General features: G+C 44.2%; 2 protein-coding genes across 2 annotated transcripts in view; one reads left to right on the top strand and one right to left on the bottom strand.

Moving 5' to 3' along the window:
• The window catches only part of LOC105396606 (myotubularin-related protein 5), an 88,491-nt gene that overhangs the window by 22,568 nt on the left and 51,396 nt on the right, over positions 1-14,527 (bottom strand). The window contains exons 15-24 of the mRNA XM_048625328.1: positions 7,670-7,805; positions 7,049-7,167; positions 6,584-6,681; positions 6,156-6,321; positions 5,314-5,419; positions 4,773-4,907; positions 4,307-4,475; positions 2,364-2,506; positions 1,666-1,820; positions 843-1,000 (exon numbers count right to left, since the gene is read on the bottom strand). Coding sequence (XP_048481285.1) covers positions 843-1,000; positions 1,666-1,820; positions 2,364-2,506; positions 4,307-4,475; positions 4,773-4,907; positions 5,314-5,419; positions 6,156-6,321; positions 6,584-6,681; positions 7,049-7,167; positions 7,670-7,805 — 1,385 coding nt within the window. The remainder of the gene's footprint in view (positions 1-842; positions 1,001-1,665; positions 1,821-2,363; positions 2,507-4,306; positions 4,476-4,772; positions 4,908-5,313; positions 5,420-6,155; positions 6,322-6,583; positions 6,682-7,048; positions 7,168-7,669; positions 7,806-14,527) is intronic.
• LOC119694328 lies at positions 8,602-11,035 on the top strand. Its single transcript, XM_048625327.1, has 4 exons — positions 8,602-8,711; positions 9,298-9,453; positions 10,341-10,502; positions 10,836-11,035. Exons 1-4 carry the CDS (start codon positions 8,628-8,630, stop codon positions 10,992-10,994), a joined length of 561 nt encoding a protein of 186 aa, XP_048481284.1. The 5' UTR covers positions 8,602-8,627; the 3' UTR covers positions 10,995-11,035.

Raw genomic sequence — 14,527 nt, 5'->3', positions numbered from 1 at the left:
AGAGTGTGGTCACGATAAGATATAGTGGTGGATACGATAAGAAGAAGAAGAGTGTGGTGCCATCCGGGGTACTAGATTGACGTCCTTAGAAAGCTAGCTGGGGCTTATGCAACCACCTACTACGGGTTATCTATGCTCGTCAGTCTAGAGCGCGACGATTGCCTGTTTGTGTTCTCCATTCGAAAATCAGCAGAATTACTAGCGCTATATACTATTTTTATACAGCACATGCTGAGTCAGAGCCATTTTGCTGACACAATTATTATTTTTTTGCATATTTATGAAGGTTACTATAGTTGTACTGTTAGTTGCTTACAGCTAAGTGTATCCGCGGACAGCGAGCTCATGAGCGGCGGCGAGGTAAGCGACCTGGCGTCTCCGGGCGCCAGCACGTACTTCTGCCTCATGATGGACTGCTTCGGCTCGAGGCCGGCGCCGGGCGTAGACCTCGCTAAAGAGCTACCTCACTCTGACCTCAGTTGACGGGTAGCTTTAGCAAGCATATAGCGAGCCGGAGGGCGTCCCACGCTCTAAAGAGCTCTAACACGCTCTGGCTTTCTTATGCTACCATTACCAGCTATCTAAGGTTTGCTAGCATATAGCTTTAAAGAGCGAGCGGTACCACACTCTGACCTCAGCCTTTCTTATGCAGCTACTACCGGCTATCTATGGTCATCAAGCATACAGCGGGCCGGAGGGCGTCCCACGCTCTAAAGAGCTCTAACATGCTCTGGTATTTCTATACAGCACATGCTGAGTTAGAGCCATTTTGCTGACACATTTTTTTTTGTTTTTTTTTTTGTATATTTATGTAGGTTAGTATAATTCTGTCAGTAGCTTACAGCTAAGAGTGTCGGCGGACAGCGAGCTCATGAGCGGCGGCGAGGTGAGCGACCTGGCGTCTCCGGGCGCCAGCACGTACTTCTGCCTCATGATGGACTGCTTCGGCTTCAGGCCGGCGCGACGGGCGGTTTTGAGGAGGGTCTTTTTGGCGAAGCCTCTGTGGGTAAAATGAGCAGGTTTAATTATGTTTGACTTAGTTATTTTTACGCAGGGATACTGCCGATGTTTAGATAGAATATAGATAGAATATTCTTTATTTGTACACAAGAATAGATTATACAAAGCTTAAATATAAACACATAGGTACAAAAAAGGCGGTCTTATCACTAAAAGCGATTTTTTCAAGACAACCTTTAGGTGGAAGAATATTTATGTTCAGATAGGGTCAAGTGTACTAAAGAATTTATTAATTAACTATAAATACCTACAAACTAAACAATATACTTACGTGAAATTATACTTAACAACGGTTTAACAACGGTGAAATGTTTTTTTTTTTTTTAAATCGGTACAGAAGTTTCGGAAGCAATTCGATGCCAACAAAAATATGATTTTCCTTCACGTAGATGGCTTTATAACTAAAAGAAAAAATCGCGTTCAGGCTATTGCCAGTTCGCCCTTGTAAACAATAAAGAGGTAAATAATAAACACGTAAAGCTTAAGAACGCTATCAATGACTAAAAGTTAACTTCACAATATTTTGACCGATTGAAACATGTTTAAAATCCTGTAAAAGTCGGATAAGTTGCAGTGAACTATTTACGGAATAGGATGCCCAGATTGCCCAGTGTGATGACGATTCAACTTATGATAACAACATACCTCAAAGTAGAATGTTTAGCGGCGACCGGCGGCGGCGGCGGCGGGCGGCCGGCGTACGCGAAGTGCAGCCTGGTCTCGGCCGGGTGCCGAAGCCGGGACAGCTGCTTGCGGAACGTGTCCACCTGCTCGCTGCTCACCTCCTCGTCTAGCGCCACCTGGCGGTCGAAATGGAGTTTGGTGAAAATGACAAAAGCTAAACGTATTACCACCCCAAAAGTTTGGGAGTATAGATTGGTACTCTTTCACAGGAGAAGCAGGATCAATTTTGACGAAAGTATAATGCATTTTTTTGTATGGAAGGTGTACATTTAATTGAACCATTAAATGGAGGGTTTACCGAGATCAGTGGCACAATAGAGATAAATCAGTTGTAAAACTACTATAATTACATGAGTATGACATAGGTAAAACAAAATAGTTTTCTAATGGTAATTTTTATACTACTGCCACTTACTGCCACTTTCAATAACTCTATCTATCAATAGCTGACAGTTACTTTCATATCACTTTGACAGACTGCAACTTGTTATACTGTGTAAAAATCGTATGATAGTTACTGTCAGCTATCGATATACAGGGTGTTGCAAAAAGGGTATACTAAGCCGAAACCTAAGGGCAGTTAGACAATGGAAATCAACTCAGAAGTTCCAGGCACATAAACATTTTCTGTTCAAATTATAATTGCAGTAGCTATATACCTTGATGAGCTGAAACGTGGCCGACCTGAGCTGCAGTCCCTCCTGCAGAGACTGCTCGAGGTGCGGCAGGTAGTTGGTGCGGATCTGCTTCTCCCGCGTCAGGGAACAGATCGGGAACGAGCGGACCACGGTTTGTTCGCAGGCTGGAAGTAAATGTAGAGTTTAGTTAGTGGGTTATTTAACAATACTCTTAATTTACAATACTCTGTCAGCTTCGGGAACAAAGCTACTGTTTTTCAGGCAGAAGCTGCCTGCTTGACGGAGCTACATAAATAAAAGACACAAAAAATAGCAATATCTGCTTCTACACAGACAGTATGGCTATTTTAGGTGCCTTAGGCAGAACTGTAACAAAATCTAAATTAATTTAAAGCTGCGTACAGACCGGGCCAAAGAACGCCCAACGAACACCAACGGTTATCCCAACAATGGATATTTATCATATATAATACAAGGCAGATTGCAGCAACGAAGGTCAACGAAACCCGTTCGTTGGCGTTCGTTGGGCTGGTCTGTACGCGGCTTTAGAATGTCACAGAACACTGGAAAACCTAAGCATTTCAAATAATGTAACAGTACAGTGGATTAAAAGTCATAACGACAACATAGGAAATTGCGAGGCTGACCGACTAGCAAGAATGGGATCAAATACCCTACCAATAGGGCCAGAACCATTTATTAGTTTGTCATCAAAGGCAATAAGGCAATGTCTCACCGATAAAACACTATCTGAACACAATCAGGAGTGGAAAAATCGTGATTGCAGACAAACTAAAGCGTTTATTGTATCACACAACCATAAACTTACACGCTACTTACTCAACCTGTCCCGTAGTAATATATCATTAATGGTAGGATTAATAACAGGACATTGTTGCGTGAATAAACACTTATATACCATAGGTAACTCAACTAGTCCCTTATGTAGGACATGTAAGGAAGTAGATGAGACGGTTGAACATATTCTGTTAGCTTGTCCACCTACTACAGAAACAAGATTATCTATTCTTGGACCAACAGAGCGCCTATCTCAGCTATTACAACACCCAGGCCTGCTACTCCAGTTTACTCGGGAGCTAGGCTGGCTGAGCTGAAATCAAGGGGATATGTACAAAGGTTCCACTCGAGAGAGCCACGTACAGGAACTTCACCCCCTATGAGAATAGAATAGAATAGAATAGTGGGTTATTTTGTGAGGTGTGATAGTTAAGATTTAGAGTGGACTATTTGACGAGGATTTGATAAAGAACACAAAAAGAAACAGTTTTACAAACATAGAAAAGAAAATAAATAGTACAATCGGCGGCCTTATTACTAAAAGTAATCTCTTCCAGACAACCACATTGAAAGGAAATATAAAGCATGTTTTTAAAAACGTGACTGCGCGTCTTATAGACTTCGATATTGACTTAATTTGCCAAGTTACTTCGTATATGCGTTGTTTTTCCTAGATAGTCAGAAGAAATTGACTAATGAGCGGAGAGCGTTTAAAATGTCCTGGCAAGCAGCTGTTTTGATGACGCTTTTTGTCGTCATCTTTAGATAGGTACTACGTACCAAACGGATCGGTGGGTGCCCCTCTAAACAGCAGCCGGTAGTTAGTTAGAAACAGCGCGCCATCTGCCGGCAGCAGCGCGGACTCTCTGCCGTCGCCGGCGAGGAAGCAGACTCGAGCATATAGCTTCAATAATATGCTGTTTTCATGATGATTTCGGCATTTTTGTAGCCAGTTCATGATTTACCTTTAAATATCGGTCCTTCGAGCCGGATGAATGACTTAATTTACCAAGTTAATTGCTTTTTATATCCGCTGTTTTTTCCTAGATAGTCCGGAGAAATTGACTAATGAGCATATAAAATGCCATGGTAACCAGCTGTTTTGATGACCCTTTTTGTCGCCTACTTTTGAACTAATTTAGCTAGGTATACTCTAAATTACGTACCAAACGGGTCGGTGGGTGCTCCTCTAAACAGCAGCCGGTAGTTAGTGAGGAACAGCGCGCCCTCTGCCGGCAGCAGCGCGGATTCTCGGCCGTCGCCCGCCAGGAAACAACGTAGGGCTGGGGCGCAGATAGCTTCACCGGGGATGAGCGCTGGCGAGATTATGCGCGGCTGGAATGGGAGAAATTGTTGATAAATATCAGACATATGTTGTATTTTTTTTTGGGAAAACGGATGGACCGATTTTTATGAAATTTAGGTTAGCTGAGGCTTTGGTTTCACACAGACTGCTTTATATACCGTGATTCTCAAGCGAAAACTTTTTAAGGCGAAGCTAAGTTCGCGGTAACAATACTGTATTAATTATTATTAGGGTTGTTGTTTGTTTGTTGTTAGCCATTATCCAGACATTGTGAAACAGGCTCATAAACTATTAAATAATTCGACAAAGGATCACGTAAAACAAACCTTCTGCTGCGGCGGCAACCTTCTGCTCTCTCTCGCGACGGCGTCCAGAGTCTCTATGTGCATGTGAACTACGCCGGGGATCATCTGGTGGAGACACCTCACGTGGTCCGCTGACACGTTGCCTTCTGTGCACACCTGTGGGTTGAGGAGTTTGGTTGTAGAGGGGATAAGGTGGAGTATTGAATGACGTAGCAAATGTAGACGATAGGACTCTGATGTATGACAGATAGGTACAAAGGATTGGGAGCAATGTTTCGTTGTACATAATATATGGACCCAAATGGTGACAATGTGATGTACTTATGTGTCATTATGTGGTATGCTGAGAAGATTCCTGCTGTAATAACCTAAGGATAAAGACGCTGTAGAGGTAGAAAAATAAGGTAGTATCTCAAACGTCTGTTCCCTTTTCACGGTAAAAATGCGTTGAATACAGTGGTTTATCGAATAACTTTACTTGTCTTGTAACTCAGATACAGATACTCAGATATCTCTTTTTCCTCTCCAGAAAAATTTAAGATTAAGTAACCAAGCCACATACCTTGTCGACAAACCTGGAGACCATCTTGATGACATTGTTCCCCGCTTCCCCCGGCTCCGCCTCCTCGAAGCCAGACTCCCCGTCCGCGCTGTCAGATTCTGCCACGCTGCAACATTGCACCATAGATATTAGAGACATTCCAGTGGGCAGCTCGTATAAAGCTGGACAAGGAGGTTTCAAATACGCTTTTTAATTTGAATTAATTCAAATTAAAAAGCGTATTTGAAACTTCCTTTCTTCATACATCAGTCAATTTAAATTGACTGATGTATGAAGAAACACTATACGAGTTGCACGTTAATTTAAAAGAATAGTATTAATTATAGATCCTCTGGGTCGGGCAGCATTCCTGAAACTTATTAACGTAACTGGACATCGACTTCTACCAAAGAGCGCTATAGTAAACTTCAAGTTCTTTTTCAAATCACTACCGGCTGACATTATAAGGTCTTCGGCCCAGAGGGCATCCCACGCTATTTCCGAAATACCTGCTAGTGATACTGTTGTACCTGTTAGTGATACTGTTGCTAGCTCTGTCCATGTCTATGTGCCGCGCGTCCTGTCTCCTCGAGGCGCCCTCTAGCGGCAGCAAGGTACACCTGCTAGTGATACTGTTGTACCTGTTAGTGATGCTGTTGCTAGCTCTGTCCATGTCTATGTGCCGCGCGTCCTGTCTCCTCGAGGCGCCCTCTAGCGGCAGCAAGGTACACCTGCTAGTGATACTGTTGTACCTGTTAGTGATGCTGTTGCTAGCTCTGTCCATGTCTATGTGCCGCGCGTCCTGTCTCCTCGAGGCGCCCTCTAGCGGCAGCAAGGTACACCTGCTAGTGATACTGTTGTACCTGTTAGTGATGCTGTTGCTAGCTCTGTCCATGTCTATGTGCCGCGCGTCCTGTCTCCTCGAGGCGCCCTCTAGCGGCAGCAGTAGGTACACCATGCGGTTCGCGTAGTGGATCGCCTGGCTGTACAGCGTGGACTCTTCGCTCGCCACTAGCTCGCGTTGTTTCTCTGTGGATGTGGAAATATACAGCTATAAACATGTAAATTGGATTGAGGATATGTGGCGTTTGATTTCGTAGTTAATTGATTAGCAGATATTATAATTTGTCGTTGTTCGAATGGGTATGGCGTTTTGATTACAAGTAATACATTGAAAGGCCAGTGTCAAGGAATTCGGCTATAAATTAATATTTAATAACACTTTTGATGAATCAAAATCTTGGAGGAGGGGTTATGGGCTTATGGGTGAGAGTAATGAACTGTAATGTACCTGGATCCATGGTGGGCCACAGCCTCATTTGCTCAGCGGCGATCTCCAACGCGCTCGGTTCTTGTGCTTTCAGTAGAGACATGTACTCTGAGTCTTCCCTGGGGATAGAAATAACAATTGAATTCCAGTTATATATTATTTAAATCACATTCGAGCAAGACTGCCGCGTAGAACGATTTGTGTAATGATTGGGCAGTTAGGTAAAGTTGGAAACACCTAACATCTAAAATTTACCTGTGTCATTTTTATATGTGGCCTCGACTGAAGCTGCTATTGAGAATGCGATGGACGCTTAGGTACTACAACGCGATATTTTGCGACATTTCTCGACAAGGTCGTGTATAATCCAAGAGATGAAATACCCGGCTTGGGCCAAACCGCAGTAGCGGAAACTACATCGACCAGAGCTCAGCTTTTAAGATAATAAGAAGAGGTGAATCGCAGACTTGCAGTATAATAATGTACCTAGGGCTAGGCGCGCGGGCGTGCGTGGGGCTGTTCAGGTAGAGCGCCTTGATGTCTCGCTGCACGTCGTTGTAGAACGCCGCCTCCCAGAACTGCTGGCTGGTCCACACTTGGTGCTCCTGGGGACGGATCAAGGTTTGAATTAATCGTAAATTGGCCAGGGTTACAGATTATAAATTATTGATTTTGGATAAATTATCAAAAATGTAAAAATGACAACTTATGGTGTTATTAATACTATTGCGGCATTTGGTTACGGATGCTGCGTGTGACGTGCGGCCGTTTTTGTGTCGATCAATGTTATCTATTGATCGGCACAAAAACGGCCACCATTAACTTGGGCTTATTTAACGCATGAGTATATTATGAACATCAAGTCGGGGTCACCGATTTACCAAGAAGGCTTAGGTTGGCGTTAATCACACACGAGGATTACTGGCATGAGGCCAAGGCCACGCTGTGCTCATCTAGTGCCGTTGTTGATTGGTTCACGCTATGCCACCCAGCCGCTATTGGTCTACTCCGCCAAGTTACTCGTGGCGCAGTCACGTTGCTGCTTGGTCCGCGCCATGCCGCTCGCCCGCTATTGGTCTATTCCTCCAACTCGCGGTTCATTCGTACCTGTATGCACATGTACGCGTACTGTATGACGCCGGTGCAGAGCTTGCGGCAGTAGGCGGTGGCGAGCGGCAACATGGCCGCCGCCACGCTGTGCTCGTCTAGAGCCGTCGCTGATTGCAGGGAGCAGTTCATTAGTCTGTGGACAAAATGCAGAACATAGATAAGTATCAATATTTACGACTTGTGCTAATGTAAAAGTAGGATGTTATACAGGGTGTTGCAAAAAGGGTATGCTAAGAGCTAAGGTTGTTCAGAATGACCTCCTGATTCACCCCCTTTTGGCTTAGTATACCCTTTTTGCAACACCCTGTATATTGTATACTCCTTGCAAGGTGGACAAAACAAAGTTAAAATTTCGTGAATATTAAGATTGCACTATAAGTTACACTTATAGGCAGTAACAGTTGATTATGTTACCACCAGCCATGATCGCTACAATCAACGCTACAACGCTGAAGCAATGAATTTAGAGATCGATATTCGACAAGTACAACGCTGAAGCAATGAATTTAGAGATCGACATTCAACAAGCTAACTTGCAGCGGGTAAAAGGTGTGAGATAGCTAGAGATGTAACTTGTAGCCAGTCAGTTTCAGATGTTACAAACACTAAATGTTTGCCCTCATAAACTTATATTGGTATAAACATTTGTTCCTGTAAACGTTGTTGACGATAAACGGCAGAAGTTATATGACAATATAACTCATGTGCAAAAAACAATGCTTCTCCCCCATAGCGTGAACAATACAATACACCAGTTTTTTACATAATGCCACAATGACTGACAGAAACATCAGTTTTTAAACTGTTAAATAACATTGCATATTGTATGTAACATATCTCAATTAACACCGATATAATCAAAACGAAGTATCGTGCTAGTAAACTGCTAGATCTGCTGTATAAATAAGCAACCTGTTGAAATAGGTCAGTCATTTGAAACATTTCATCAAACAGAATGACGTCGTTTTTGAAACAGGCAGCAATAGGTGTGCTTTGTGGGTTGTTGTTTGTTTCAGGGTTCGGTATGGAAAAGATGGTGGTAAGAAACACTTGATATACAATACTAAATCCAAAATTAGAAGTACTTATATAATTTCATTATGTTAGCAAGTTTTAGTGTTAGAGACAGAGTTTAGGAAATTCGTAAAAAAATCTACTCTTCATACTAAATGTCTCGTGATCAACAAAGTTTGCATGGGATAGTAGAAAAGTTGTTCAGTATGAAGCCCTGAATCTCCTGATTTCAGCTTACAAAACTTTTTTGAACACTCTCAAAACTGTAAGTTATTTTATCCCTATTATTTAAATTCTATTGTTGTGTGTGTATTTGTACAGCCTCAAATAAACACATTTTCTTTAATTCTTTCTTTCCTATGTCTGCTAACCCAACCCCCCCTCCCTCTTTAGGGCTTGTATTGTATACAAAACTGCAAAAATCTGAGAATGTTTTGACCGTTTTTCCGGGCAAATGCTTGACTACTATAGCAGGTTTTTGCGATACGACATAGCAACGGAGTTTTGTGTACCAGCCCTAAGTGGGGGTAGGGTTAGCAGACATAGGGGTGAATGAAAATACGTTAACTTATACATGTATTTTCTTTCTTCTTTCTTTCTTAACCAACCAGGGTGAAGGCAAGTGGTCAGTGCTAGACGTGCGCGCGTGCGACAACCCCTCGCAGTACCGGGACCGAGTCACCGTGCAGAGACGCAAGCTGAATCGAACTCACGACGTGTTTGATGGGAGTTTTGATCTGAAGGAGTTGATTGATAATGATACTGCTGTGAGTATTACTAACCCCACCCCCGGGGACACTACAGGGTGAAGGCAATACGGAAGAAAACCAAGTGAAACTTTGGCAGCACTATCGAGTGTGCCTTTCAGGTTCTGACCAATTACATAATCGGCGATAAAAAATGGCGACTGAACCAACCAATCAAAATTGGGGAATCAGGCACAGTAGCTTAAGGCGCCATCTGTAATTAGCTTTTAGTTTTTCTCCCCATTTGTCAGTGCTGCACGAAAAATTAAGTTACGGAACGCGGTTGCGCCAGCCACGCCTCCATCTTGTAGTTTTAAATGGTCGTGTCGATAGCAAGACAGCTCTCGTTCGTTAGTTTATCATCAGTATAGAGTAGCCCGCCAGTACCGCGCCGCGTCACCGTACAGCGGCGGAAGTTGAACCGAACGCACGACGTGTTTAATGGGAGCTTTGATTTGAAGGAGTTGATTGATAATGATACTGCTGTGAGGTAAAATTAATTATTTTTCGTTAATTTTAAAAACCAATTTTTTTTATTATCATTATACACCTCTCCACCAATTTTCGTGGCAATTGGTGCAGAAACGGCGGAGAACGAGCCAAAACGGACGGACGGACGGACAAACATGACGAAACTATAAGGGTTCCTAGTAGACTTGAGCGCTGCTGCGTGAGCCACTACTCTACGACTACAAACGTGTCGATTGCAAGACAGATCTCATTCGTTAGTTTTTTATTAGAGTAGCCCGCCAGTACCGCGCCCGCGTCACCGTGCAGCGAAGTATGTAAAGTACAGTTGCTAGCGGGAAACTCCTTTCGTACCCACTTAACGATTACGTAAAACGCATAAACCCCGACTTACTTTCCTTTCATCCACCCCACATAACATTGACCTAAAACCTCCTTAGATCCGTCTGGAGTGCTGCAAGTACGTAGACGGCGGCTGCAAGCCGTTCCAGCAGATCAACGACCGCTGCTTCTGCTGCTTCGCCAAGGAGCAAGGAGGAGACAACTTCGCAGAAGTACTGAGTGCTGCCGGGTTGGACCCGCCAGACTGCCCGCTACCCGTTGTATGACTATTTTGGTCAATTTCTGTGTTAGCTTGTCGCACTAGACCTGCATTTAAATATGGGTTAGTCGCCGACTGACGAGGTAGTTTGTAATGGAGGCACAACAATACAATAATTTTCATGAACCCCAATTTTGCCGGTGTGAAATTGGCAGTTACAACTTTTATAAAAAAGTAAACCGACCAAAACAAGTACAGGAAACAACACCCGCTAAGATTAACATATTCTGAAGGGCGTTAATCCTTGTTTCACATATCTTACAAGACCGTTACTCTAATGCCTTTAAAAATCATAGTCTTTTGTCGCATCAAAACTATTGCCATTTAATTCCAGGGAGCATACGACATACATGACTTCCTGATGGACTACGACAGCCTCCCTGAAGAAGGCTTCTTCGGCAAGTTCGAGGCCAAGATCTTCGCCGTCAAGGACTTTGTCGACACCGCCTGCCTGTCGCTGACCGTGGAGTTTAATGAACTTGATGATGAGTAGGTGATTGAAGAAGGGTGGATTAATAAATATATTTGGATTTGGTCATTGTGGTTTTCTTTCTTGAATTTGAGGAGATCTATACCTTGTTCCACGGGGAAAGACATCTGACAGGACCCTTATTACATTCGAATAAGGGTAGTATTTGTTTGTATCAGATGTCTTTCCCCGTGCAACAAGATATAATAGGGTTGGATTAGATTTGAGAATAAAATATTATTGGTTTACTGCTGTTTTCTTTCTTGAATTTGAGGTAAATTAAACAACCTTAGGATAATTTTTACAGTTATGCTGATATGGCGATGATAGGTCAATTTGTATGCAAATAAATCGATCATTCCTGAGTCACGCTGAGCGCTGACGATTATTCAGATTCGCAGAAAGAACATACAATTATGTACTTACATGCACATACATGTGTCAGAATAATCCCTGACTAGCCTCAGTACCAATCTTTCATTGCCACCAAAAGTAGGTTCAAATTCAGGTTTACACCACTTCGGATAGCATTCAAATCACTTTCAGAGATGATGCTACAGAATCAATTACGTAAGATATAATTATTTATTGCCTGTGCATAGCTGTAACTAGAACTACTACTGTTGGTATTTCCGAGTGCTGTAGATACGCAACAGATAAGCATGCGTTATATTGCACTTAAAATATTAATTCAAATACGAAACATGCCATTTTTCCTGTTACAACGGTAAGATATAAATCAATTCATATAATTACATTATTATTATTTTCCATGCTTTGTTACACATTTATAAATTTAGTATATGTTAATAAATGGCCATGTATGGCTATTGTACCACATATATGTCATAACTATGTGGTTTGTTATCGTTATCAATCAGTCAGTCATTCAACCTCAGCTTATTTCTTACCAGGTAGCCTTGCAGGACCTGGTTCTCTGAAATTGCCTCCCCATTTTCCCACCCTGAACTATCACCAATCAACTCACCTGACAATAAGTTTATAGTGACCTGCAATTTCCGACAACTGGGTCATAACGACAGGTACAGTCAGCTGCATAAGTAGCTATACACTTTTGTACCTTGTCAATCTGAAACCGCCTATCCATTCATTGAAATATTGACGGTTCGTCAGTTTGACAAGGTACAGAAGTGTATAAAGACTTATGCAGCTGACCGTACTATACCGTCGGCGACACAGAAGTCTGACATCAGGAATCCATGGAGCAGTGGATCTAGCCGCTGCAGCTAAAACCGCAGTACTCTAGGAGAGTGGCCTCGTGGTGGTCAGACAGACGGACCTGATGCTTGTAGTTCCCAACTGACCTGACAATGAGGTCGAACTGGTGCTGCTGCAGCAGGTGTTTGTTCCCGGGCAGCCTGGCGGCGAGGTCTCTAGCCAGCGCGGCGCGCGCGGCCGGCGCCCGCAGCGCTCTAAGCACGACCGGGAACGACTTGCGACTAAGACACTCGGAGATTCAGGTAACTAAGGCTTCTTCTCCTTTTTTTTGCACCTTCAATCCCACATACCTCTACTGACAAGCACCCGCTCTTTGAAACTACGTGGTAAATTTATAGTGACCTGCAATCTCCGACAACTGGGTCATACCTACAGGAACTATGATACTGTCAGCCAGACCTAAATCTGACATCAGGGATCCACGGAGCAGTAGATCTAGCCGCTGAGGCACAGTACTCTAGGAGTCACTTCGGGGCGGTGTGATTCGTCCCTGATGTCCTGACAGGTGCCGGAGCTGTTAATGGCACGCTCATAGTTTCTAGCTCACCTGACAATGAGGTCGAACTGGTGCTGCTGCAGCAGGTGTTTGTTCCCGGGCAGCCTGGCGGCGAGGTCTCTAGCCAGCGCGGCGCGCGCGGCCGGCGCCCGCAGCGCTCTAAGTACTCCCGGGAACCACTTGCTTACTAGCGACACGCTAAGGGCGACTTGCACAAGAATCTTAAACCTAGATTTAGTGTTAAATCTCGATTTATGACATAAATTTATATGAACTGGCGTTTCTTAAGTCGAGATTACACACTTAATCTAGATTCAGATCCTTGAAACTTTCCCTCCTTTTTTTGCGCCTTCAATCCCACTTAACTCATCTGACAAGCAGCCTCTCTTAGAAACTACGAGATATATTTATAGTGACCTACAATTTCCGACAACTCGGCCATAAACTCAAGGCACTATACCTTCACCAGACAACAGTCTCACATCAGGGGTGGATCTAGCTACTGAAGCTAATGCAGCAGTCCTCTAGGAGAGTCGCCTTGTGGTGTTCAGACTGACTAGTGCTGGAGCTGTCAATGGTATGCTCATAGTTTCTAGCTCACCTGACAATAAGATCGAACTGGTGCTAATGCAGCAGATGCTTGTTCCGAGGTAGCCTCGCAGCGAGGTCACTAGCCAACACGCCCGGGCAAAGACTTGACACATAAACATTCAGGTGCCTGAAACTTTCTCTCCCCTTTTTACACCTGCAAACCCTCTACTATCATTAAACTCACCTGACAATGAGGTCGAACTGGTGCTGCTGCAGCAGGTGTTTGTTCCCGGGCAGCCTGGCGGCGAGGTCTCTAGCCAGCGCGGCGCGCGCGGCCGGCGCCCGCAGCGCTCTAAGTACTCCCGGGAACCACTTGCGACTAATATACTCCAAGATTCAGGTCCCTGAGACATCCCCTCCTTTTTTTGCACCTTCAATCCCACTTAACTCATGTGTCAAGCACCCGCTCTTAGAAACAACGTGTTTTATAGTGACCTGCAATTTCCGACAGCTGGGTAATAACACGGGAGCCTGACATCAAGGATCCATGGAGCAGTGGATCTAGCCGCTGAAGCTAATGCCGCAGTACTATAGGGGAGTGGCGTAGTGGTGGTCTGACTGACTGACTAACAGCCTGTTAATGACACGCTCCTAGTTTCTAGCTCACCTGACAATGAGGTCAAACTGGTGCTGATGCAGCAGGTGCTTGTTCCCGGGCAGCCTCGCAGCGAGGTCACTAGCCAACACCCCAGGTATAACGACTTGAGCCCACGTAGCAACTCTTAAAGATTCAGGTCCCTCGAACTTTATCTCCCCTTTCTGCACCTTCAACCCCATTATCACCACTCAACTGACCTGACAATGAGATCGAACTGGTGCTGCTGCAGCAGGTGCTTGTTCCGGGGCAGCCTCGCAGCGAGGTCACTAGCCAACACGCCCGGGCAACGACTTGACACTTAAAGATTTTGGTGTCTGAAACTTTCTCTCCCCTTTTGCACCTTCAATATCACCACTCAACTTACCTGACAATGAGGTCGAACTGGTGCTGCTGCAGCAGGTGCTTGTTCCCGGGCAGCCTCGCAGCGAGGTCACTAGCCAACACGCCCGGGCAATGACTTGACACTTAAAGATTCAGGTGCCTGAAACTTTCTCCCCCTTTTTTCACCTTCAACCCCTCTACTACCACTCAAAATACCTGACAACGAGGTCGCTGAAACATCCTCCATACTATTTTTCCACCCTCCGCATTTCAGTCAACTAACCTGACAATAAGATCGAACTGGTGCTGCTG

The sequence above is a fragment of the Plutella xylostella genome, chromosome 14 (assembly GCF_932276165.1).
Source record: "Plutella xylostella chromosome 14, ilPluXylo3.1, whole genome shotgun sequence".
NCBI classification, from domain to species: Eukaryota; Metazoa; Arthropoda; class Insecta; order Lepidoptera; family Plutellidae; genus Plutella; species Plutella xylostella.
The sequence above is the reverse complement of the archived record's forward strand: the minus strand, read 5'-3'. Positions and strand labels throughout refer to the sequence as shown.

Coding starts and splice junctions, on each gene's coding strand:
- LOC119694328 (XM_048625327.1), top strand. CDS start 8,628: ATGACGTCGTTTTTGAAACAGGCAGCAATAGGTGTGCTTTGTGGGTTG. Junction 8,712..9,297: donor TCGGTATGGAAAAGATGGTG/GTAAGAAACACT, acceptor TTAACCAACCAG/GGTGAAGGCAAGTGGTCAGT. Junction 10,503..10,835: donor CAGACTGCCCGCTACCCGTT/GTATGACTATTT, acceptor ATTTAATTCCAG/GGAGCATACGACATACATGA.